At 44.5% G+C, this 25227-nt stretch overlaps 1 protein-coding gene across 1 annotated transcript in view; it reads right to left on the bottom strand.

Moving 5' to 3' along the window:
• LOC6617377 (roundabout homolog 2) overlaps window positions 1-24639 on the bottom strand; it is a 39681-nt gene extending 15042 nt beyond the window's left edge. Inside the window, exons 1-3 of the mRNA XM_002041666.2 lie at window positions 24378-24639; window positions 1809-1999; window positions 662-764 (exon numbers count right to left, since the gene is read on the bottom strand). Of these exons, the coding sequence (XP_002041702.2) occupies window positions 662-764; window positions 1809-1999; window positions 24378-24639 (556 nt within the window). The remainder of the gene's footprint in view (window positions 1-661; window positions 765-1808; window positions 2000-24377) is intronic.
• Window positions 24640-25227: the final 588 nt, after the last annotated feature.

Raw genomic sequence — 25227 nt, forward strand, 5'->3', positions numbered from 1 at the left:
CAAAATGTAAAATGCGAAATGCAAAATGCACTTCAATAAACGCATAATGCGCTCCACTGAGCGCCAAAGGCACTGCAATAAAAACACAGCAGCGCTGGCTTTCCGTTGTGAACTCGGTTATCAGGGAAACGTTAGTAGGGATGGCGCCTGATCAAGTTTATATGGCTTTAAGCCCAGCTGAAATCGGAATCCTTTATGGCTTACCGGATTAATTAATCTTTGCTTCTTCAACAACCTGCAATCCCCGCAGTTCTCATAAGCTTGCTATCGATTACGGGGCAAGAAGATTTCTTCTTATATAAATGCATTTGCTTTTGTTTTACAAGTAAAGTAAAGGGGAATAGAATACTCGTAAAAAGGGGAGGGTAATTTTCAGAAAATTCAACCCTCCAATTAGCTGGATATGTTGGCTTGCTCTAAGGCTCAATCAATCAAGTCGCATTTGATTCGCTTTTGATATGGTTAACTATATTGGCTAAGCACTGTACGAAATACCTGGATAAAAGAAACTCTAGCTACCCAAGTTATTTAAATTAATACGGTAAAGCCATTATTAATTTCAATGAAAAACTCAAAACTGATGTGTATTATCATGTAAATCGTACTCCTGTTAAAACATTCAACCAATTAGTGTTGCCAAAACAGCAGCGCATTTACTTACATGCCACTTGCAACGTTGCATTCCTGGACCGCGCCACTCCAAACTCGTTTTTGGCCTCGCACCAGTAAGTGCCCGCATCGCTCTCTCTACGTGAGTGGATAACCTGCGGGGAATTGAGGGGAAAGAGATTATTAGACACACGAGTTAAGAGATTTAAGTAGTTTTTCGGGCGGCTTAGGCCGGTCCGGGTCACGTGTCAGATCAAAAAGTCTCAAAATCGCTCATCCGAAATCAAATAAAAGGGAAACGTGCCATGGGCCCATTGTCCAGTCTGCGTATACGCAATTTAATTTAATTAAAAAATACATTCAGGCCAGCCCAAGGGGTAGCATCCTTCTCTGGCCTGGCTGGGCCTTAATCACTCGGCCACTTCAATTTTAATTGGCAACAAACCGAGTCTCGTCGGGGGTCGGGGTGACTTACCCCCAAAAAAATACAAATTGTTATGGACAATAATAAAAGTGAATTGCTGAACTTGAGCTTCGCCTCGCGGTTCAACATGAGCATTTGCGCCGAATTACTCGAGTGCTTCTAGGAGGTTGTTGTTTTTTTAAATTTAAATTTAAAATTTAACACAAATTCAAGACCCACTGAGGCATTATTAATCTGCAGAAAAACAATAACAAAAGCTCAGTGAATTTGTTGCATTTAATGAAAATAGCGGCGAAAGAAAGAAAAACGAGTAGGAATTTAATATAAACAGAGTCCGAGGAAATTGCAATGGCAGATGGAGAGACAGACAGACGACACCCCTTTGCCATCGGAGTTTGGGGACTTCGAGGAGTCTCGTTAGCTGAAATGGCGCAATGTGCACGCACGAAATGATATAGGGGTTGCTCGGCTTCTAACCCCAACGAGATCTCTGTTTGTTCATCAGGTTGTTTTCCCTATCAACTAAAGTGCAACCAGACGGAAGCCCATAAAATAATATGGGCAGGCCGAAAAAAGCAGAAACGGCAGAAGACACACGAACTGCTTATGCACAAATGTTGCGTTTCACATGGGACTCGAGGAGTAGGACTCGGCCTGGGAACCCAAATAAAGGAATTCCACGCCTCATCCGCCTCCTTCGCCACCGCCTTCGACAGCTGTAAGGGCCATAATGATAGAGCCGATACGGAATGAGTTGATTGGTTATGATGCGTACCTTCAGAAAGAATAGACCCCCGGCGGGCAGCATTATGCGATGCGAGCCCGTATCCGTCTTCAGTTCGCGACCGTCCTTAAACCACTGAATGGTTGGTGTTGGATTGCCCTCGGCCTGGCAATTAAACGTAAATGGATCATTTTTTGGCACAGTCGTGTCCATGGGATGCTCGATGATGCGTGGATTTTCACCTGGAATGGAAGAGGTGGAAGCGTTCATTAATATCGCATCTTTTATTCCCTGCTCGCGAGATGGATGTGTGCACGGAAACCCTACGCTGAGCAGGCCACTTGAGTGCGTGTTGGATTTCCAAAGGAGCACATGTGGGGGATCATCTCTGGGGATTTCCCGTTCCCTAAACGAAACTCATCTTTGACGGCTAAACAGGTTTTGTCACTTAATGCAGCGGCAATTAAGAGGCCATTAAGTAGACGGTCCAGAGGACCCCTTGGCCCTAAAATCCAGCCAGAAATTATGTTAAGCAGCAACGAAATTTCACTTGAGGCGACTGCTCCTCTCAAATTCAATTAACTTCATGAAAATATTTGCCCGCCCTCGGATTCGCGCACAAAGGACCCGTCCGCCGACTAAACATAAATTTGTGCATGTCGATAAGGACGAAACAAAGAACTCCGCTAGATAAACTTTATTAAAAGCAGCAGAAAGTAACGATAGACGGCGAGAGCAGTTGGATCCGAACCAACATCTGAACAGCTGAAATGTAATTACAAAAGCGCTTAAAGGTGAAAAATGTGTGTGTTAGCCCGGCGGAGGAGGAGTGCGATGAAAATCCCCGGACAGAGGTGGAATGCCTTTGGTTAGTAACATCATTCAGCCGGAAATTAAGTTTTCCAGATTTATTGAAAGCGGATAGTAATGAGAGCTTGCAGCGCAGGAGAGGCACGAGAAACCAGAGCAAACAGGAATAGAGATGGCGAGTATCACTGTTTGCAAAAAGGGAATAAATCACGCACTTTCAGGGTACCATGTGGGTACATTAGTTGGAAGAGGGTTTAAAGCTGGTTAATATTTGCTTGCTAACTAATTCCGAAGACTATTTATTAACCTATCTCTTGTTTCGCTAAGCCCTTCCTTAAGCAGTAACTAGATCTGCTCGCAATTCGACACCCGAGGCGTGACCTTTGAGCCCTGGCACTGCCAGTATGCAAGTCAAATCGCATCGTGACACTGTTATCACTATGGGAAATCACTGAATCAGCACCCAGTGATTCTATTTCAAGCCAGCAGCAGACGAACGATGACATTTGTCAAATGTGTTTCACCGAAAAAAGGGGAAGAGGCTTGGGGAAATGAAAGGACTGCACCTTGAACATTTGTCAATTGCTGTTGTACTTGGCTTTTGATGTTGCTGCCGTTGCGAACGTTGTTGTTGTGATTGCCACCCGGACAGCAGCCTTTTGTTGTACTTTCGCAGTGGCAGGGGGAAGTGGGGAGGTGGTGAGCTTTGAGCCATTGTCTGATTTTGGCCATGTCCAAAAGGGATTGTGCTGCCCCTTTTGTTTGCACGAGCTCGTTGTCATGGCTACATTCTTGTGTGCTAATTTAAATGATGAAATATACTCAAATAGTTCTGTCATGCCAACAACAACGCTCAGCTTATTAAAACGCGCCACACAAAGTATATATGCACGAATTTTTGCAGTTTTTGCTACCAACACCTGCCAGAACTTTCTTCGCGGGCAAACAAAATATTTAATTAAGCAAAAATCTGCTGCTGGTTGAATAAATATTTCAGCATTTTTTTGTTATCCCACCAGAAGCAGACGAAACCACACAGAAAAGCAAAACGAAAGGGAGACAGGACTTCGATAAGCTAGCCAAAAGGAAATGCAAAAATAAAATCAGGTAAAATGTGTAAACTTTCCAGCAAGAATTTTCCACACGCACAGTCTCTGCGGCAGTTGTTAAATAAAGAGTTGAAGTTTTTCATAATAGCATGTAAAAATGCAGAGACTGGGAGAAAATTCGAGCAGCAAAGCTTGGAGCACTACTGCAGAACAATGACAGGCAGATGCACTTGGAGTTTTCCACGAGGACATGACACCAAAAATTCGGAAATATAAAAGATCTTTGCTCGAACAAAAATATGTATTTAAGCATATGTAGATAGACAATCATTAAATTTCAATTAAAAATAAAATTAGTAGTAAGCCAAATTTCCAGCTCGTACCACACAATTACCCATTTTTCCTCAGCACTTAATTACGCTCATTTGGCGTATATGCTCTTCATTTGTTCTGCATCTGTGTGCGTATGTGGGTGAAAGTACAGCAAGTATATGCACATGTGTGTGGGTGGCACGGAAATTTATGCATGCATACACCGTAAGCAAAGAACTCCGGAGAATGTAAAAGAAGTTTTGAGTAAATAAACAGCAACAGAACAGGAACAGAGGCAAAAAGTGCTGCCGGCGATGAAATCATGCAAGCATGCACCTAAGCAAACAATCGCGCTCACATTTGGGGGCCAGAAAGAGACAGGCGCTGTGGCGGGGAGAGAGATGGCGAGATGGGGCGCAGAGAGAGAGAGAGAGAGGGGGATAGGGGTCTGTGTCTGCTGAACTCATAATGCGCCACTAACGTGTTGGGGAGTTTTGCGGGTTGCAGCAGCAAACACCAACCAACAATAACAACAGGAAATGCATTTCGTATATGGGCGCTGTTAAGAAATCGCCTGGCTGCTGTCTGTTATCTTAGCTTATATTGTTGTTGTTGTTGTTTGCTGCCGTTTTTGTCTGTTTGTCCAGCATAAGCATAAAAGAAATGTGTAGCCCGGGAGCAACATGAGAACATAAATTGCGTGTCCCTCGACTTGGAGCTACCCAGAGGTGGGTCATGATTTTGCGGTAATGCCTTGACGAATGGTTACGAATGTTGGTATGTGGGTAGAGTGTGATATTAGAAGCATGCATCCCAAAAATGTTGACTATATCATTTACAGTACCAAATTTATACTACTTCTACGAACTTGTAGCTGATATACCCCAAGAGAGGGTACCAAAGACAAGAAGCATTCACAACTGCAACTACAACTACAACTTGGGCTGCTGTTTGATGCTGTTGCATTTCTGCTAATTTGCTGTTGCCCCGTTGTTTGACTTTGGGCCACTAGGTGCTAAAAGAGACTCCAGACTCCGGGAGTTCTCAAGCATCTTGTGCCAATATGCATAATTATTAGCATGTCAACAACATATACGCAAGCACACCATGAACAAAAATCACAACTTTCCCAACTGACGGCAACATTAAACGTGTAAGCAAGCAGCTGGTCGAAATGCATATGCAAATAACCTGGCCAGTTGCTCCTCACCCACAAGACTTGTAATCAAACAACGAATAGCCGCAATTTAGGGGGTGGGGGGTGATTTGGCCGGCAAACAGGTGGAGTTGTTGGGAGCAACCTGCCGGAAAACCATCATACAAGCTACATGTGTTCAGGTAATTGAAGATGCACAAACGTGTACGTATATTATTGTAAATGCATTTATTGTTTTCCCAGTTAAAGAGCTTTGTAGGAAAACATGTTCTCGACAGGGCAACAATGGATTCTTATATTCCTCTCAAAGACCTGTAAATTCTTTATGATAAATATTATAATGAAACACAAAATGCCACTGAAATGTTGAACGAAGTTTCCAGACTGCTTCATTAATATGCATTTGATGTTCAAAAATCCATTATTGAAACTATTTAAATGTTCTTTAAATACAAGTAAACTTTTGTTCATCCCTCGTCAGAAAGTAAGAGTTTTTTCGCTATTCGGCCCCACAGAATGTCAAACTGTGGCAGCTTGAGTACTGCTGCAACCATTTTCCTTTTTGCGCTTGCCGCTTCTATTTTGCCACATTTTTAAAAATGGGGAAAGCGACAGGTTGGAAAGTCCTTATTGTGAACTGCGACGTCAGGCGAGGAGGGTCTGTTAAAAAATTAACTGAGCGCCAGCTAGTCCTGCTCCTGTTTTAGTGCCATTTTCATTTTCGGTGCTCCCTTTCGACCGTTCACCGAAAAAAATTAGCTTGAAGTCTAACTAAGTTTTCGTAATTTAAAATCTTAGGCCATTTGTACATCTATATATCCACCTACATATCACTTTGAACAGAAAGCTTTTACCAATATATGTAGATACTTATTTTCCTTTTTGAAAAAAGTTGTTTGTGGCATTGTTTTTTTCAGTGTTCCTTCTTTCCCCGATATTGTTGTCGTTGTTCTTATTGTTTTTGCATTGGCTCAACAACAAACTGAACAATAATTTATAAGCTTTTAGTGCAGCGCGACTTCTCGGGCAACAGTAACAACAAAATAGCAACAGCAAAGTTTTTGATTTCCCGCCAGCTGATGGAGGTTGTTGTGTAGCTGCTATTTCAACTTTCTGCTAGCATTTATTTATTTATGCTGAAATGCTTAATTTTTAATGGGCATGCAACTCGCCCAGGCAGCCAACTCGGAAAATGGGGTATCCTTTCCAAAAGCTGAGGAGTTCGTAAGCCTTTTGCACAACTTTGCCACTTAAGCTGTTGTACAAGAAAATGGGAAAACGAGTGGGTGTTGTTTATTTCCGTACATGGGTATTTCGGATTTGTGTTTACCGACTTGCTTTTGTGAAGACTAAAGACGCTTATTATTTTTCCCTCACTTTTACTGCCAAATATTGATGGGGGAAGTCATAAAGTCGGTGTAAAATGGTTTCGGTCTTACCTGGAGATTAAAAAAAACATTAATTTTTAAGTCTTTCTATGTACATATTCATACATTAATTATAAAGTAATTACTTGAACTTTTTTTGTTACAATACGAGTTTAGGGAATTTCCGAGTCGCCACATTTCGCGTTGCGTTCAAATGTCAATGTTTCAGGAAAATTTGTTACTCATTGTTTTCTGTTTACATTTGTTTGCTTTTGTATTTGCGCGCCTTGCGTTTGCTTTTCTGCGTCTTCACCTCCTGGTTATTGTTGTTTTTTGTTTGCTTAGACGGTCGGGAGGGAAAACAGGAGGGAAAACAAGCCGGGGGTTTCAGAAGAACAACAACATCCTGCAGCGGAAGCTGCCCGGTTGCCAATTATTTAAATGCTGGTATTTACCTACCAACACGGCGGATGTGGGCCAACTCGGGAAAGAAAGAAAGAAAGCAGAGTGGGTCGTGGAGGGAGGGCGGACTTCGGCAGCATAAATCATTATCACATTTATGTAATATTCACATCGGGCCAAGAACACTCGAAGGAACGAGATTCTGGTTGGTTCCTGGGCGTGCAAGGAAACCCAGCACCGACGGCCAGAGGAGCAGCCCAATATTTGCCCAAATGGAACCCGGGGCAGCAATAAAAACCGCAATAAACCAACAGGGATTACGGTCCATAATGTGAGGATTTTCAACAAGCTCCGGGAAACTCATACGCTTATGTCCTTGCTCCCTGCTTTTCCCCTCAATGACTTCGACTTCGGCTTTTATTGTTTTCGTTATTACGGCGACAGCAAAAAAGGAACGCTCGAGAAATCAAAAAATCAAATAAATTATTCAAAATGTTGTTTGGGCTATACACGCATATTAATACGCAGAAGGGGAACATATGGCTCAATCCCTGCACCCAGATGAACCCTCAAGGACCTCTGCTCCTCTCCCATCTGGAGTCAATCCCGTTGGGCGCAGCATTTGATTAGGCAAAACAAGAGACGGAAAACCGCAGGCGACTCCCTGCTGAGGACTCTAGACTTGAGATGGCTACAGTGGTTTGAAGACGTTGTAAATGCTTTGAAAGCATATTGAAAATATTATTCAACTCCTCTTGTAAACTGAGAAAACCTTTACAAATGTCAAATTTCCTCAGGCAACTTTCCTGGTTCCTCAGAACCACCGATACTAACCACTGTTCCAGGAGCCATTTGTCTAGTCTGCAGCGTTTTCATCTCCCATTTTCAATGTCAAATTTATGCCAGAGCACGCGGAGTCGAGTCTGGCGGAGTCGCTAATGAGCCAAATCGCCCGAAGGTGCCAGGGAAAATGCTCCAGACCAGACAGTCGTCGGTCTCTCAGATGCTCCATCTTGGCTTTGGTTTTGGTTTGGTCTTGGCGCAGCAGATTGTACGCATATTGTTAATTTGGCGCCACAGGGTACGAATTCCCAGACCTCCGACCCCCCTTCCCGCATCCGAAGGAGCAACTTTTCCATTGTCTGAAGGGGTTTTCCTGGGGTTCTCTGCTTGCTCCATTTTTGTGCGACTTTTGCGCTGTTAATTAAATTCGACATTCGAGTCCCATGTGAGTGTGTGCGTTTTTTCCTGTCGGCGGGAGGGGAAAACCACTTTCCGCCAAGGGGAATTTGGGATACAAGTTTCCTGGCACTCTCTTCGCTTATCAGCAAAATATGCATTTCAGCTAAAAAAGAAACCGCCGCAAAAAGCTCTCCAGTGCGCCGCGGCTCTTATCAATAATTTCATAAATGAAAAACACTGAAATCCTTTTAAAGGTTCCAGCCAGCGTATTTACAATCCAGTCCCAGTCATAAAAATATATGAGAGGTGCTCGCAAAAAGGGACCCATATGGCTGGGAAAGGGGACTATCAATGTCATATTTTTTGCACAGCTTTTTATCAACTCTTTCATATAGTTTATATCTTCGTTTTCTATCTCGGCATCCTTTTTGGCTCCAGTTGTGTGAATGGAAAAGGCTTTCTGAGTGGGCCGCAGTTTGCTTTATTGGGAAACTGCATTGGCCAAGAGAACGTTTAACTGGCTTATGATGTAACCGAAAAAATAAAACTCAACCTTATCCTACCCATACCCATTCATTGTGGAGCCAGCTAAGAGCTATGCTAATCCGAAATCTGCATTATAATATGAGATCATTTGTCAAAAGATGAAGTGATAAAGATGATGTATGGTGAATACTACGCATAATGAAGGTGAGATTGTTGGGATGTTGGGAGATCGCGATTGAGTTACTCTACAGATACAGACTTGAACTTCAAATATGTACTTTATTTACACATATGGAGCTCACTCTAATAAGTCACTCCCTCAAGTTCCGCACTTTTAACCCTGAAAAATATGGAATACAACCCCAGAAAACTACAAGTCATCGCACCCTCGAAAGAATTAACTATAATGCCATCAAGTCTGTCATTATCACCTGTCAAAGTTCATATGATTTCATATCGAAACCAATGTGCCCGACCCATATAGAGTATGTATTGTGACAACTAAATAATAGATGGAAAAACGGCTGCGCAAAACAAAAAAGTTTGAGCCAAAATCCAATTAATCATTTGGCCTAATCTCTTAATTGTATTTTATTTAGATTTTAATTTGCCTATTTCATAAGCCGATTTGAACAATTTCACAGTTCGCATTGTGCGGTAAACGAAACCTGAAACCGAGTTAAAAACCAGAATAAATTCATTTGGGTGATGTAAAAGCACCAAAGTTCATAATTTGTCCAATTTTTCTCGTGGCTTCAAATTAATTACATTTGTCATGCCCATTGACATTTCGACAAGTTTTCTATTAATTATTTTTGATAGATGTTGGAACTGTTAAAAATACAACCCGAAAGCTCTAGGAAATGTGTCAATGGCTTGTCTGATTTATGGCTGCGACACAGTTTCCAAAACCGAAATGCTCCACATTTGATATTGGAATTCCCATCTATCGGTGGCCAGTCAGATAGATCTCTCCAGCAGATCGTTATGAGTTTGTTTTTGCTTACCTAGAAAGAGAAGAAGGAAGGGAAATTTATTAGTGAATCATGAGGTGCATGGAAAATGTTGGAAATGTAGCCCTGTTGATTTCGTGGAAATCTTGAGCCGCAGAGAGGCAAACAGAAACAGAAGCTCCCGAATCCGAAAACCAGTCTCAAACCAGAGCCATAAAACAATTGCACATAAACCTCGTTTATGGGACGGACTGTCGCATGTGCAGCATAAATTATGTTTTGTCGTTTTGACATCCCTGACAGATATGCATCTATGTTATAACCCCCGGATCCGTACCGCCAGCTGCCTGCCTCTCAGTCCTCCTGCTTCCAGTCCAACAAAGAGATCATTATCGAGCAGGGTAAGAGTGAGGGTCGGGTCGACTTGGGGCAGCACAAAAACCAGCAAAAGGCAAGGCAGTCGGAAAAAATGCTCACAGATGTCGTTTATTGAATATCGATTTACGCCGACTTCGTTAGAGAAAAACGCATGTTAAATGTAAATATGAATAAATGAGCTGAAAAACGGCAGCGAATACTCGCATCCGTCCGACTATGATCATAAATAAGCCAGCGATCTGGGGCGAGGGTTCCGACCTTCCGACTCTCCGCCGACTGGAGTGGCCACTAACAAAGCGGACTGGGGCTCTCAATGTCACATGTTGCATGTCCTGCGGCCAGACGAAGGAATCGGGAATCCACAATTCAGGGCCACTCGAAGCGCGAAACTCAACACTGACCAAGGGGCGAGATGGAGGGATGATTAAGACACGAGGTCGAAGAGGAAATACCCTTAGAATGGTATTCCAGTGAAATTTCTAATGGATGGTGTATTGTGATTTCCAGCCCAACGATTTCGTGGTACTTTCTGAACAAAAGGCCTCGATTTCACATACTTGCAGAACCAATAAGTTAATGCTCTGTTCAATAGATGTAAACATACGTGCTTTTGTTTAGAAAAACACTTTCAGCTTTTGGACAATGATCCATAACAATTTAATTGAATTAACAACTTCTATATCTTTTAATGTTGTTCCACTCCTAGGAGATCATATTGTTAATGAATACCCTTTGGTTAGGGTATTCACTTAGCGATGAAATAAAAAGCGAAAAAATAAACAGCCTCATCGGCCCTGGGCGAGATTTCCAAGTCGGATAAGCGGATGGCAGGACAACGGCGAGACTTGAACCAAAAAATGGGAATATATATATATAGCAGGAGAAGAAAGAAGGGTTGCCGTCTCTTGCGATGATTGATTTCATGCCAAAGTTGATTTCAATCAGCAATGTTTATGCAGTTTTTTTGCCCCTCGTCGCTTTTTCTGTCGTCGTCTGCGGACTTCAGTCGCTTGGGGGTTGGCTTTTGACAAGAATTATGACACTAGCCATATTTGGAGACAGCCATTCCGAGGGAGCCAGTGGAAGGGGGCGGTGGGCGGGGCCGATGTCGTTTAATTGCCAAAAGCGCATAATTAAAAGGCGTACGGAGCAGAGCGACAAGAGCGTTCACTGAACCTCCTCCGCCGAATCGGAGGCCCATGCCCCGAGAAAGAGGAAATCAAAAAGCTAATAGGCTTTTTGGCACTGGTCCATTGTCCGAAAACTGAAGTACCAGCAGCTTAAGCGACACAAAACGAAGCCGAAACAACGTTAATCAAGAGCCATGAAATCGCATCGAAAGAGAAAACAACCAGGGACCAAGAAAATGAACAGATTCTAAGCGTTATTATTGGAGTCGTGAAAACAGACTTGATGATGATACAAATTGCTGTTATTAAAGCGCGAGCGAAAGAGATACAAATTGGTTCGGAAGAGGGGGAAGCTGCAAAGATACTTTTTAAATGAAATGAGATGCGTCGCGGGCAGATGCGTGGTTGAGGCGGAACGAAGCGCTGCTTCCATTCCATTCAAGAAGGTATTTCCCCAATTTAAGACTACATTTTAAAAATACATCAACTAAGCCCCAGAAAGTGGCAACTAAAACGAGAAAATTCGCAAACATTTCTCCTCCCGGGGACTAGAATACTCTGCAACCCTTGAGCTAATTTCGGGGCGCAAAAAGCCATTAAAACGAACCCTTATTATCCTCATCTAACGTCCAGCCGAGGGCCGTTGCCCCTGCCCCGGACAAACTGATTTAAGCTTCATTGGCACTGGCACACACAACATTTAATAAGCGTTAAAAGTAAATGTCATTAGAGACCATCCTCTGCTGCTGCTGCTGCTGCTCCTTTGGCGCTGGCAGCGTTCTGCGCTGACACTTGATGAGCTGTCATAACATTAGATCATGAAGGTCTACCGCCCCCATTTTCCCACTCGGCCCCTCATTAGTCTTGGGAGCAACTGTTTACTCAGCTTATTATGATAAACATTAAGAGTGCGGCGCTGGACGGCCGAAACTTTAACGCGCTTTAACATGGCTTTTCCCAAAGAAAAGCGCTCTAATTGATTGATTTATGGGCGCATTGGGTGATTGACTGGCCTTATGCCGAAGTCAAAGGTGTCAGAGAAAGTTTTCTTCTTAAATAAACAGATGAAATATTTATTTGACTTGCTGAAATATTTCCAGCATTTTAGGTCTATTTTTGTTTAATATTCGGAGCAGCTGTCATCGCGCGGGAAATTCGATGCGCTCAATGAAAAGCGACACTTAAGATTGGCTGGGAAATGCATATGCGGGGATAACTCTAGGCTCTGGCCTGACTAATCATGGAATTATGAGCCGATTTGTTACAGAAAACTATTGAGTCTAATGAGTGAGATTGTGGTGGGCTGGAAAAATCTTCCGAGAATGGGAACTTGATTAAGATGTGGGCTCTCATGAGGCCTAAGAAGCGCGGATGATTTCGGAACGGAATAAGCAGTATATATCCCCATATCTAAACGGCTTGCCACTGCAGCTTAAGTCTCTGATTGCCAGTTTGTGTTGCAGTTTTTTCCGCCTCACAATTGACTTCCGCCATAGACACAAATTATAATGTAAATCGATGCAACATGAACATGAAATATAATTGAATTGAAAATGTTGCCACACACGGGAGCAGCAACAACAACTGACAGGCGACAGCGGCAGCAAAGGGCAAAATGCTAATAAATGCAAACAAAAACTCTGCGACTTGCAGCAGCAGCAACTCTAAGCACAAAGCAGCAACATCAGCGGAGACAACGGCAACATGAGGCACGGAGACAACGACAACGTCATGTAACTTGTAACTTGTAGCCGGGCATCAAATATGGCCAATCGAAGGGGAAGAATGTTACCTGGGCGGCAATATATCATCAAAGTGGATTCTGGATACTAGGTACTGGGTACTGGATGGCCTACGGATCATTGGCGATGGGAGGCAGGCATGGACAGAGATACAACCCGCTGCTGCTGCAACATCAAATCAATGCAATTTCCATTTGTAAATGACCAAAATGAGCTGCACAGAGACGAATGTTTGGCTCGTTGGCGGGTTCCCGGGTTGGCAGCATGTTTGCAACATGGACCACCTGGAGGAGCCTCCACTGATAGAGTTCTTAGAGCCCGCCCCTCCCCAAGATCTGACATTCCATTTTCGCTATAATTAATAAACACATGGCAAAACAATTTATCAGTTGCTGCTGGCGCCCGAGTCATAGCAAATCGATTAAGCAATCTCCGGCTAAGCAAAGCAAAAAACCGAAAGGAAAATGAATTAAAAATTGCAAAAAAGAGCAGCAAACTGGCGACTCATGTGAGCGCAGAAATATGAAAAACGACGTCGACTTCGGTGATGCATGTTGCCAAAGGGCAGCAGTAACTCCAAGACTTGCCCCCCCGGCAACTGGGGGGCAGGATGAAAACCGCCAAGAAACCGAGAAAACTTGTCTGCTCTTTCGGGCAGATTTGTTTGCTTTTGCTTTACTTCGGCGGCAGCAGAGGGAAAAGCAAAAAATTCAATTTAAAATTATTGCTGCACTTTGCTTGTTGCTTGTTGCACGGCAGCAACATGTGCCTCCTCTTCTGCCTCTGCCGCTGCCCCTGCTGCTGCTGCAGTTGCGGCCCCAAAAACATGTTGATTATTTTAAAAGGCAGCAGGAGAAATGGATTCGCGAGGAGCATGATAATTTGTTGCCAGCAACATGTCCAAAGTTCTGGTACTCCTCTCGCGAGTGGCAGCCTAAAAGTTTAATTTCGCATTTGGCATTGGGCATTTGGCTCATTTGCATTTTACTGTCAAATTAATCCAATTTAACACAAGAACCGCGACTCCACTCCACTCCACTGGGGAATTTCAATCCATTTCAGAGGGCTACGCAAAATGCGGCCTGCCAAAACGAACAACATAATTACCGTTAAGAATTGCGAGTTGCAACATCAGCAGCAGCGGCAGCAGCAACAATAAGAGACATGGCTCGGACAGGCAGCAGAACACAGAACGTTTTGGGCTCCTTAATTGCCATTGGGAGACTCCATTTGGCATGGCCGCGCAGTCCAAGGAGTCCAGCTGCCCAAGTGGCCAAGTGGCCAAGAGCACGACTTTGCGGCCCGAGCTCCGCGCATTAGCAATATGGGAAACGAATCGGGCTGAGTCGCTGTTGCTCTTGACCACCACAGGTAAACGAAGCAGCACAGCAGCGGCAGCAACATTGCGGCATGTGCAACATGTTGCTGCCTGCTCCCTGTTGCACGTATCGATCGCATTCCGCGTTCCTAATTCGCTAGCATTTTACCAAAGCTTATATACCATATTCAGCCGCACCGAGGTGCGGCAAGGGGGGGCCCAAAGGAGCCAAGGCAGCAGATAGCGCGACTTGACTTGACTGTCGCAAATCAGATACAAGAAAAGTGCTCGCGATGGGCGAGGAGTTGCGCCGAGGAGAAGGAAGAAACAATGCCGGACCCTGTGTTTAGCATATGCAGATGGGTACGGGTCTGGCTCTGGATCTCCATCTCAGCACTGAGGAAAATAGTCTACTTTTGCCAACATCTAGGGGATCTAGAGCAGATATAGAATGATTATACAGAGACTAGACGATATAAGATGGACTATAAGATAAGTTGACTTATCTATGGACTGACTATGGATAAGTTGACTAAATTTCTGCGTAAAGCTTTCGCGCAGTGTATAGTTTTGTTGTCTCTTCCCGGTTACGCACGCTGGATTTGCAGCTTAAAATATTTGCATACATTGACCCCCCGAACATACCCTCCTTTCCTTTTCCGCAGGTACGAAATATATTAAATTTAAAACGGACCTCGAAACGAAACGAAAATATGTTAAACGCGTGACTAATGTGAGAACGTTCCACGAGATACATTTGGTTCGTTAGCCTTGGCACTCCGACGCTGATCAATGATCAAAGACCGACTTGAGCAACGGCCACTGCGGAGCCGAAGTTGGCTAATTAGCTATGCAACTATGAGATACACAACACAAGATACCATGTATCTCAAAATGCCCCGGGCTTCATGCGTGCAATTCGCGGCGTTTTGGTTTTTCGGCTTAGCGAAAGAAAGTTTAACTCGATTTACTTCCAATTAGCTGCCATTTTCGGCTATTTGAGTGTGTATCTGTGTGGGCGCCAAATTTGTAGCTAGAAATTGCACAGATACGGATACGAGACCCCAGGAACGAACCCCAAAGAGTCTGTAATTTGACTAAAGACTGAAATTTGAATGATCGCTTTGTCTAAGTGGAGTCTGCGGTCTGGAGTTTGCAGTTTAGCGTTTCATGCTCGGAATCTCGAGGAGGAAGTATCTCTTAGAGAGCATGCGAATAATGCGATTTGGGGCTGGCCGAATGCGTTCGTTTAGCGATCACTTAAGTGCCTGCATACAGAGTTTATGTATCAGCAGCGGTCCGTCTGAACGGCACATTTTCATGAAAACCCAGAGAGAGGAAGTATGTGTTGATCAGTAAGGCTGGCTAAGATGGGAGCTCGTATAATACAGCTAGCATGCCTAGTTTTTATCAAGACAGGTTTCTGAGCTGCCTTTACAAAGCATAGTATTCCATCTGCACAAAAGATCTTAGGACTCTGTCAGCAGGAGTTCCTCAAATATCTTATCCTAAAACAGTTTCCTTTCCAATTTCCTCGGCATATGGTTTTCCCTTCGCCTTTCCAGCCAATCTTCGAGTGAACACTGTGCCCTGGGCCAAATGACACCTGCATCCATGGCTTCACTACCTAAGGCGAAACCTACTTAAGATACTTTAGATACTTGGCCAGCCCACGAGTGCAGTTATCTATCCATCGACTGGATGGGTCGCCTACCTACTCTGCGGATTGGGATTCGAGTTCGGATTCTGTCGCCGTGGAGAACCTTTTCAGCCTCTTTTCTGGGACTATTTGCTTTTCAATGCTGCTTTGATTCGTGTTCTCCTTTTGTTGGGTTCGTTTTTATTGTTTTCCTCTATTTTTTCGGGGAAAATTTATGACTTGCTCATGCGGGGAATGCGTTCCTTGTTTTTCCACCATTGTTTGACTTGGCTCGGCTGGGTTTTCTTTTCTTCGAGCTGTGAGACGACGATGCCGCTGCACCATTGGAATTCTCTACCTACGCAGCAGAGCCCACAGATTTCCACTCCTTGAGCGGCTCGAATTGCCTTTGACCTTGCTTTGCGGACATTTTCCAGGCGAGCGGACAGTGAAATAGATTTTCCCGCCACAATTAGGCAACTTCTTGGTCTCGCATTAAACGAAATTGTAGATGGAAATTGTTGCCGCAGCACTCCAAAAGCGGCGGAGATAATCGTACAAATTGTAGACGGGGAATTGTTAAATTTTATTGCCAAAACTTTTGGCCAACAAAATTTAATTTGCTCAACAGAAGAAACAACATCAAAAGCAGCTGGTTTTGGCCAAGACGAAGGAACAGCCAGAAATATATAATCATAAATACTTTTCGTGGGGGGACTTAGGTGTGCGTTTTGTGTGTGGGTTTCTCTACCTGGTGGGATTAGACCTGCCAATGCGAAATTATACAACTTTTATGTCTGGTCTTTGTTTTCCCTTACTTATTGCTTTTCCAAGTCCTCCTTTTCGTGTGTGCGTTCCTTGTGTGTGGGAGAGCGTGAAAATTCGCTAAGCCAGGTTAAGGCAACTTCTGTTATTGCTTCCCCTACGCATTCCGTGGGTCTTGACCCACCTTGTAGCTGCATCTGTATCCGAATCGGAGCTGTATCTGCACGGCTAATAGAGATATGTCCGGCCTTGTGAGTGCAAAAATGTAATTTATACATTAACCCTTTGGGGCATCGTGTCACACGATTTGCATTGCATGTTGTCACGTCATGCTGTAAACAGTCGGCCAACAGCAACAACTGCAGCAGCCACATCGACAGCAGCAACACAGAATGTCGCGCGCAAGTTTGCACCTTGAATGAGATACTCCCGACTGTCATTCCCCCTTGCAGATACGTGAAGAATGGGGCAAAAAGAAAAGATATTTTCCTGGCCTCTGGCTACTGTGAGTAATTAAGCCGCATGCCTTTTCCCAGTCGACGTCCCTTTGGGGCAGCTTCAAAAAGGGCCAGCCGCCGAGGTCCTCGCCCAATTAAAGCCCTATAAAAATCACTTAAGGGCCGCATTTGACAATCAACTTTAATAATAACACGAAAAGCCGTGCGTGCCCCCTTTACTCACTCAACCTTGACCCGAACCGACGGCAGATATTTTTACAAAACATGGCCAAAGTCAGTGGCGTGGAGTTGGGAGGGGTCAGCGGGGCTGGCGAACAAGTTGCGATAACAACAACAGCAGAAAGGGCGCAAAAAAATTATGAAAAATTAATTTCTGCCCGACGGCAGATTTTCGCTTTTTTCGTGTTTTCTCTGTCGTTTTTACTGTGCGTGTGGGGCAGACAGACAGAAAATTGATGGGGGTTCGAGGGGATCAGGGAGATACATATTGCAATGGGGTTTATGCGTTATGCGCTGGCTGATAAAGGATTTGCTAATAAAAACGAATGGCATAGAGATAAATAAGCGGATGAGTAGGATTCGCTGACGATATGGGAGAATATACATATATATAGAGAGGAAATTATGAATCAATTGATGCTAACTGCATGTGAGTTACCAAAAACGTGCTAAATTGATTCTACATTTTGGCCGCCCTATTATGACTTTAGGATTATGACGTATTCTCGATTTCCCGCCACGCATAAACAAGATTGTCACACATTCCGCAAACGCAAATTCTCCCATCATTGAAAGGGGCATCGTTTTTTACCCCCACTAAGTTGCAACTGCTGCTGCCCATGGACCTAAGCCCTTTTGTGCGGATGTTTTACAATGTGCTCCACTGTGTTGTGTTGTGGTAACGATGACGATTGCTGTCGATTGTGAAACCGACAAGGAGCAGCGGCAGCAGCAGCAGGAGGAGCAACATCACCACCACCAACAACATACAACAGTGGCAACTTTGGCCTGCAGCATGCAGCCTGCGAAACCTTCGATTTGTTGGTCTGTCATCATGCCTCATCATTGTCAGCCGACTCATCCCGGCAGCCCGGCATGTGCAACGTTTTCATCATCATTATTTTATGTTGCAGAGTCCCGAAGGCAGCCCAAAGGCTCCTTCGTTCCCATGTACCCCAGTCCTTCCTCCTTTTTTGTTATGCATTATTGAATTTTTGTTTATAAGACAACGACGTGTTTGGATGTCTGCTGTCGGGCAATTATTATGACTTTTAGCCCCGGCCTGAGAATGTTTACAAAATGCGGTGCAATGCAATGATGTTTATGAACCGACGGGGCTCCCGCAACGATTTCCGTTGAGATCGATCAAATAAAGTTATCACCCGGCCAGCAGCAATTGGCAATTGTCACAGGAACCGAATCACAGCCAATCCGAGTGCCAAACACTGTCAGTCCGGCTGATCCTCGTGTTGATTTCAGCCAGTTTTCCCCACACTCCCCCCAGAGATCGCGGATCCCGAATTCCAGATTGCAGATCGCGGATCGCTGGACGCTGATGCCTATTGACAGCTCACAGCGGTTTATTAATGATCATGCTTCGGCTGCCCAGAGATCGAGATATAGTCTCCGTGGATCTGCTGGATGGCTGGATGTCTGGATGGCTGGATGGCTGGCCCTGCACGCGATGTGCATCAATCTCAGATAAAGAAAGATCACTCAGCTGTCGGGCGATCACTTTAAGATCGCCGATCAGCGATCTGTGCTATGCAAATTCCCAGATCCCTTGGCCTCCCTTCGCTCGCTTGATTAATTGCCGCTGCACTTTTAATTATTTTCAAAAGCCGGATTCCTCGGCTCCCCTCAGGGGTTAATAATTGTACGCAGAACTGCACCAAGGCTGCCTTCCCAGAAATTCAAAACCCATTTCCCACAAGGTGCGTCAGCTAGCCAAATATTTGCTCCCCCGGAGACGAACACACCCGCCGTCTAACCCAGTTCCAAATTCTGATTGCAATGTTTGCCAGTTCTCTGGCATTTACCAAAGCGTAAACAATACCACCAACAAATGTCGGAGAGTTCTGTAACTCGAAACGATCCCAGAGCCCCAGACGACTGTCTGTCTTTCGAGAGTCTTCAAATGTGAATACTGCTAAAATAAAAACAAAGGCGAATCGGAACGGAATCGGCCAGTTGAAGTCGGAATGCCGAGAGGCGACAAGTGAGGCCTTATCTTAAATGCATGCCCCTCAGAAGAAGCGAGGAGTTGGGAAAGTGTCGCCGCACTGGGTGATTGGCATATCGCATTTCCCCATTTGCCGTCGTCGCAAAAGTGCAATAAATTAAGTCGGTGAAAAAGCACAAAATAAAGGAAAACCAAAGCCACGGAGTGCGGAGGGAAAACCAGTAAAATCTTGCGCCGCAGAGCAGGTTGACTGCCCGGTGGACCGTCCTCATCATCAAGTAACCAACTAAAAACCAAATTAATTTTATGACAAACTCGTTGAATGGCAAAAGCTACCAAATCTCCAGACGGACGTGGGCAGGTTACTCGGCCCACTCTGGGTTTATTTTTCAGTTGGCTGCGGAGAACAAAAAAAGGAATTATAAAACACAATCCGATGCGGCGATACCTGAATTAAAAGTGCTTAACTCTGGTGACCAGGCTCTGGTTACCCGAGAAAATTCATGGGAAATTTATGCGTGATTTGTTTGAGAGGTTTACGAGTAGTGGTGCAGAGAAATGAAGATGTTGAATATTTTAAACGTAGTAATCTTGAGTGCCCCATATGTTGTATTTAAATAAATTCAAAATTCAAAACAGGAAAGTATTAAGATCATGTTGTTATCTAACCAAAAGCAATTAGAACCGCTACATAATAACAATAAAATGTTAAAATAATATCTTAGCACTTACTAAGAGAGCTATCTACACATTTAGCTGACCATTTCAATTAGTTGGTGCAATATGGTGTCTCCGTCTATTGCCGCATAATAGACACCAAAGACATGGCCAATAGTAGGACCCCCTTTTCCAGGTAGTATGAATTCCATCTGGTGCATGATCCCTAACTAAATGCTTTCTGCTTTATGGCACTGGCAATGCCACCGCAATATCAATATCAAGTTTATTTTAGCTTTTTAGCATATTTTAGTGTCTTATCAGCGGCCGCCGATGGCAGCAAATGAGCGTGAGTTGGGAGTGAGTAAGTGGTGAGGTGGGGGACTGGCAACATGTTGCTGCTGCAAGAACAAGGCTCCATTGTAGGTTTCGCCTGGGTTGACAGTCATTTAGATTTATGGCTGATTGTCTGCAACGGCAGCGCCTTTTTATAGCCAACTTGCTTTGGCTTTAACTTCACCTTGTTGTTGCCTTATTTGCACGCAGAGTCGGCAATCCAATTTTTGCATGTTTGTTGTCGTGGCCGCTGCTGTTGTTGCAACTTGCTCTTGCTGTTGTTGCTGTAGCCGTTGTCGTCGTACGCAGGTGAGTACAAGCCGCAAATGCAACAACCGCGAAACTTGTTTAGCAACATTGGCCAATTTGCATGTGTCGCACTCGCTGGCAAGACTTTAGACACGGCTCTTGGACTTGGAGTTCCCATTGGAGTCGGAGTCGCAGTCGCCGTCGTAGTAACCGCCAGATATTAGATATTCGCAATGCGATAAACGTCCAGCGATGTTCAATCGAGTCGAGTCCAGTCGCAGTGAATCGAATCGAATCGAGAGTCCCGGCCTCATTGATTTAAATGCCGCGCATCTTAGGTGATTCGAGGATCGCACAGCAAGTCGCCGATTGAGATTAAGCCGTTTGTCAACTTGTCATAATTGCCGGCATTGCGGACTCCACGGCGCCGATCTCCTTGGGCTTGTTAACAAATTATAAAAACTTTTCAAACCCACTCAGAAAGAGGCAAAAATAGAGAGAGAAAAACCCAAACGCCAACGTTGTGGCAACTGACTGCAAACGATGACTCAAGGCGATTCTTTGAAAATTTTTCATAATTTCCTCGCCGCGCGTAGGCAGCTGAAACTTAAGCCCCAGCCCGAACTCCAACCGAACCCCAAATGGCGATTGCTGGCGGCCATGTCTGCCACAGCAGCAACTTGCAACTTGCGACTTGCAGCAGCAGCAGCAACATCATCAAGTGCAAATATGCAAATCTCTGGCGACGACGACTTGCTTAAGGATAAATGACAAAGACAAAGACAAACCTCTTTTCGGGGCAGCAGGAAATTTCAGATTTGTGTAATTAAATACGTATTAGCCGAGCGAAACTTGTTGATCCACCCAGTTAACTCATTTCGCCTAGCTGTAAACGGTTTTTCCTGCAGGCAAAAGATAATAATGGTTGGCTTTTGGCGTTAGCATGAATTTATTATTAAGGATAGTTCTGAAGCTAAGATTTCAATGAATCTCCCAGAGATATGCCTCTCTCCAGTTGGTTTCCCGCACTGCTTTTCCCATAACTTGTGAATCAAATTTCCATGTTGATTGACCCCACCAGAATTGCATATCCTCCTCCAGTTACAGCCCTCCCCGAGCTCCTTTCTCCATAAAAAAACTCCTTTGCACAAAGCATTTCCAATGCAATTTGCGAACCTTTTTCTCACCAAGCTCGACTCAGATTTGCTCCGAGCTAAGCACCACGAACGAATATAAACGGGCTGAAAAAACTTTTCGGAAAATCCAGCAGTAACGCCTTCTCGAAAAACGAATAACCATTTTCCAGGCACTGCATTGCATTGCATGCAAAAATGTGGCCAACAGCAACGGCTTTAAACGCCAACTGGCATAACTGCAACATTTCGGATGCAAGTTTGCATTTTACGCGGCTGCCAGGCTTAATTTTCCTTTATTTTTAATATCGCAGCCGAGCTACCGCAACAAAATGTACATAAAACCCACGGCTATATCAAGTACGGCCAGCACCCAGATATACCCACATATACACACTGTTCGCTGGACTGGACTGGCTGTCAGCCTGGGTCTCCAGATCTCCAGGAAGCAAGAAATAACAAAAATCTTTGCGTAGGCAAAACTTGGCTCCGACTACCCAGCTGACCATGTCCAAGTCGCCTTTCAGACTTCCAGAGTTCCAGACCGATGTCTCTGGGCTCTGCGTTCTGGGTTCTGGCCGTCGTCGTAAGCCTGTTGTTTTAAATAATTAATTATTGTTTGGCTGGCAAATAGTCGACTGGAGATCGAATGCTCTTAGGAAAGGCGTACTGAAGCCACGGTTGGTTGCAATTAGAAGTAAATGCTTTTCCCCAAGGAGTGGCTATGTGTTTTCTAAGGAATTCGATCCAAATTGATTTTATTATTAGAAGTAAAACTACATATTACTGAAAACCTATCACTCCTGAGCCAGTCGGAATTTTCGAATATTCCTAGAAGTACGTCGCTATCCGCAAGACCTTTCGCCAGCCGACTTGCAACACCTCCACCCACATTGGCCCGACTTTCAATCACATTCCTGCCCCAAACTGTGTGCCAACGTATCGGTGCAAGCTATGGCATGGATGGACTATCCCATAAGACCCCTCATTATCTAGCCTGCAGCTGGGAGCAAATGGGAGATCTCGTTGAGTGCCGGGCGATTGGTAGGGCAATCATGTGATTGAACAAATAACATGCTACGGAGCTGCCACAGCACTTGACTCCATTTCTTCGCCCGGGAAAGTAGGAAAACTAAGCCAGAGACCGCTACTTAGCCCAATTTTCGCATAATGCACATGAGAAAATTGCACAAAAGCCGAAAGGCTTTTCCAGGCACCCAAAAAAAACACAAAAAAATGCCAACATAAACGGCCAAGACAAAGGAAAGGATAGACTGCCACCCCCGGAGTCAAAAAAAGAAAAAAAACAGAAAGGGAAAGAGAAGTGCAGTCAGTCCAGTTAGCTGGAAAAACGCTCCCCAGAGTGGCATTAGAAGGTTGCCAAGGCTGTCAACCCTGCAACTTTGTGTTGAGGGCGATCATTTTTATGACCCCGGCAGATTCTCAAGCCGACTGCGATTGACCCACCACCCAAAAGCTGGGCTGCTAACTGGATCTCGCTGGTCACACACCACCAGAAGTGAGGAACAAAATCCTGTCGTGTGCCGGTGCAGATAATTTTATACAATTTATTATATCAAACGGGCGACGTCGCGTGCAACACTTGCCACGTCACATCGGGCTTTTCGGGATGGGGACACTGAGATACTGATACTTGGTGCTGCAACACACAGCCTCAGGTTGCGTGTTCAAGTGTTTACTGAAATCCGAATTCAAAAATCCCAATCCCAATCCGAATCCGAGTTGCGTGTGTCCATGGACGATATCAGTGGACTGAGCGTCGTTGGTTTGGCATTAAAAAGCGTTTAATAAGCATTAGATTACAACATTCTCAGCGTTGCAAGGGGTGTGACGACTTAAGCTCATTTAGATATATGTTTTATCGGCGGAGCTATAGAGCCATGAAATCGCCAAAGGGTATAATTTAAAAGCGTTGCTTAACTCCCGCCAACCTCAAACCATTTTGCTTTAGTTTTCTTATTGAACTTGCCATCTCGACCACAAAAGCCACAAACTCGATTCTTTGTTTGATTTTCCTGTAATCAGTTGCGAGATTGGAGCGGGAAACTACACTCGGTTGATTAGTCTTTCGAACTCATTACTCATTTATCTAAAGTTCGGTTTTGGTTTTGATGAGTGATCTTTCCCGAGATCCTCCCTTAGGGGTTTTTTTGTGTTTCGATTTACCCTCATCCAACTGAGTTTCCACATATGCATTTTGTTCACTTTGGTTTTCGTGTTCGATGTGTAATACGATCTGTGTATTCTTTGGAAGTTGTATTTAGTTTTCCCAAATGTGATCCCTAAGTGGGTTCAGTGGGTTAGCCTTTGTTTTTTGGTGTTCGTAATAAGCAGCATTGTTCTTAAAAGTATCCATACTAATAGATACTTCTTAACCTTCCCTAACCTGCAGATAACTTCTGAGAGATGTCTGGAATTATGATACCGATTGCGATGCCCCGCCAAAGCCCAAACCATCCAGCTATGCCCATCCAAAAGTCGCCCCATTATGTGCATCTCTAATGAGAATCGGGAGAGAGAGGCATGAATAATGGGTCTATGGGCAGAGTCGATGTCGCGTTGTCTATAAAGCGGCCTTAAAATCCATTAGCGAACGTTGCAGGCATAAATAAACCGCAGTGCCTTAATTTCACTTTGTTGTTCGGTCGGGCCGCGTGTGTTGCAACCAAAAATAGCCAAAAGACGGAGTCGACCAACAAAAAAACGTAAATGGAAACAAATGACGCTAATAAATAAATGGGGAGTGCAGCGACATGAGGAGGCAACTCATATGCGGCCGCGAAGGATTTCCCTGGCTCCGGGAGGAAATAGTTTGTCATATTGCCCTTCAAACTAATACAGAGATTCCACAATGCAACTCTGGAGGTGGCGCGTCTTGCATCTGTTGACACTTACCCTTGAGCGCTCCGACTTGAGTTAATCCGTTTAATCCCGCGAGGAGCAGCAGCAGTGGGAATACTGCGCGTCGACTCCGATCGACTGGCATTATTTTTAGCCGCTCCCCATGAAAATCTCGATTGTTTCTGTGTCGGCGTTTGATCTCGCTGGCAGTTTTATTTTTGATTTTGCTTTTGATTTTAATTTGAATTTCGCTTTCGTTGGTCAAACACTGAGGTTGCAACCGCTGCGGCATGCCACGCATCTCGCACAAATGCATTTTGTCAAGTATTCTCGTTTCGCCTCCTTAATTGCACACCATTTAAAATAGATTTGCACTCATTTCTCGATACGCGCAATCTTTCGGATCTTCTTGTTTTGGCACACACAGTATTTCTATTCCTCCGAGTTAGTTATTCGCTAGAATCTGAATCCATGGCGGCGCCACTAAGTCCGTTTCCCGGAACGACGACGCGCGGAACCCAACGGATCGAACGGATACGGATATATGGACTGTATCTGTATCCGCGGCACATGCGAACCGGCTGACAATCGAAATGCGACTGAGGAACGAATTCTCGTTTCGCCTCGGAGCCGCCACCCGAAGTCCACTTCGGCTACTGCTTCGTGTCTGTGTATCCGAGTACCATCTTGTATGTGTTTCGCTTCGTGCGCTGTTCCGCGTTCCAGTTCGTCCCGCTTGTTGCATGCTGTGGAACGCGTTGGACCTTTGTTTACTTTTACTGCATGCAGTGCGAAGACGGTTTGTTTTGTTCCGTCTTCACTCGTTCCCATCCACGTGCCCTAGGTTTCTCGTCTAGTCGGGCAACATTTCGGGTGGTGGTGCATCATCATGTTGCTATTGAGT

This window comes from Drosophila sechellia, chromosome 2L, assembly GCF_004382195.2.
Source record: "Drosophila sechellia strain sech25 chromosome 2L, ASM438219v1, whole genome shotgun sequence".
NCBI classification, from domain to species: Eukaryota; Metazoa; Arthropoda; class Insecta; order Diptera; family Drosophilidae; genus Drosophila; species Drosophila sechellia.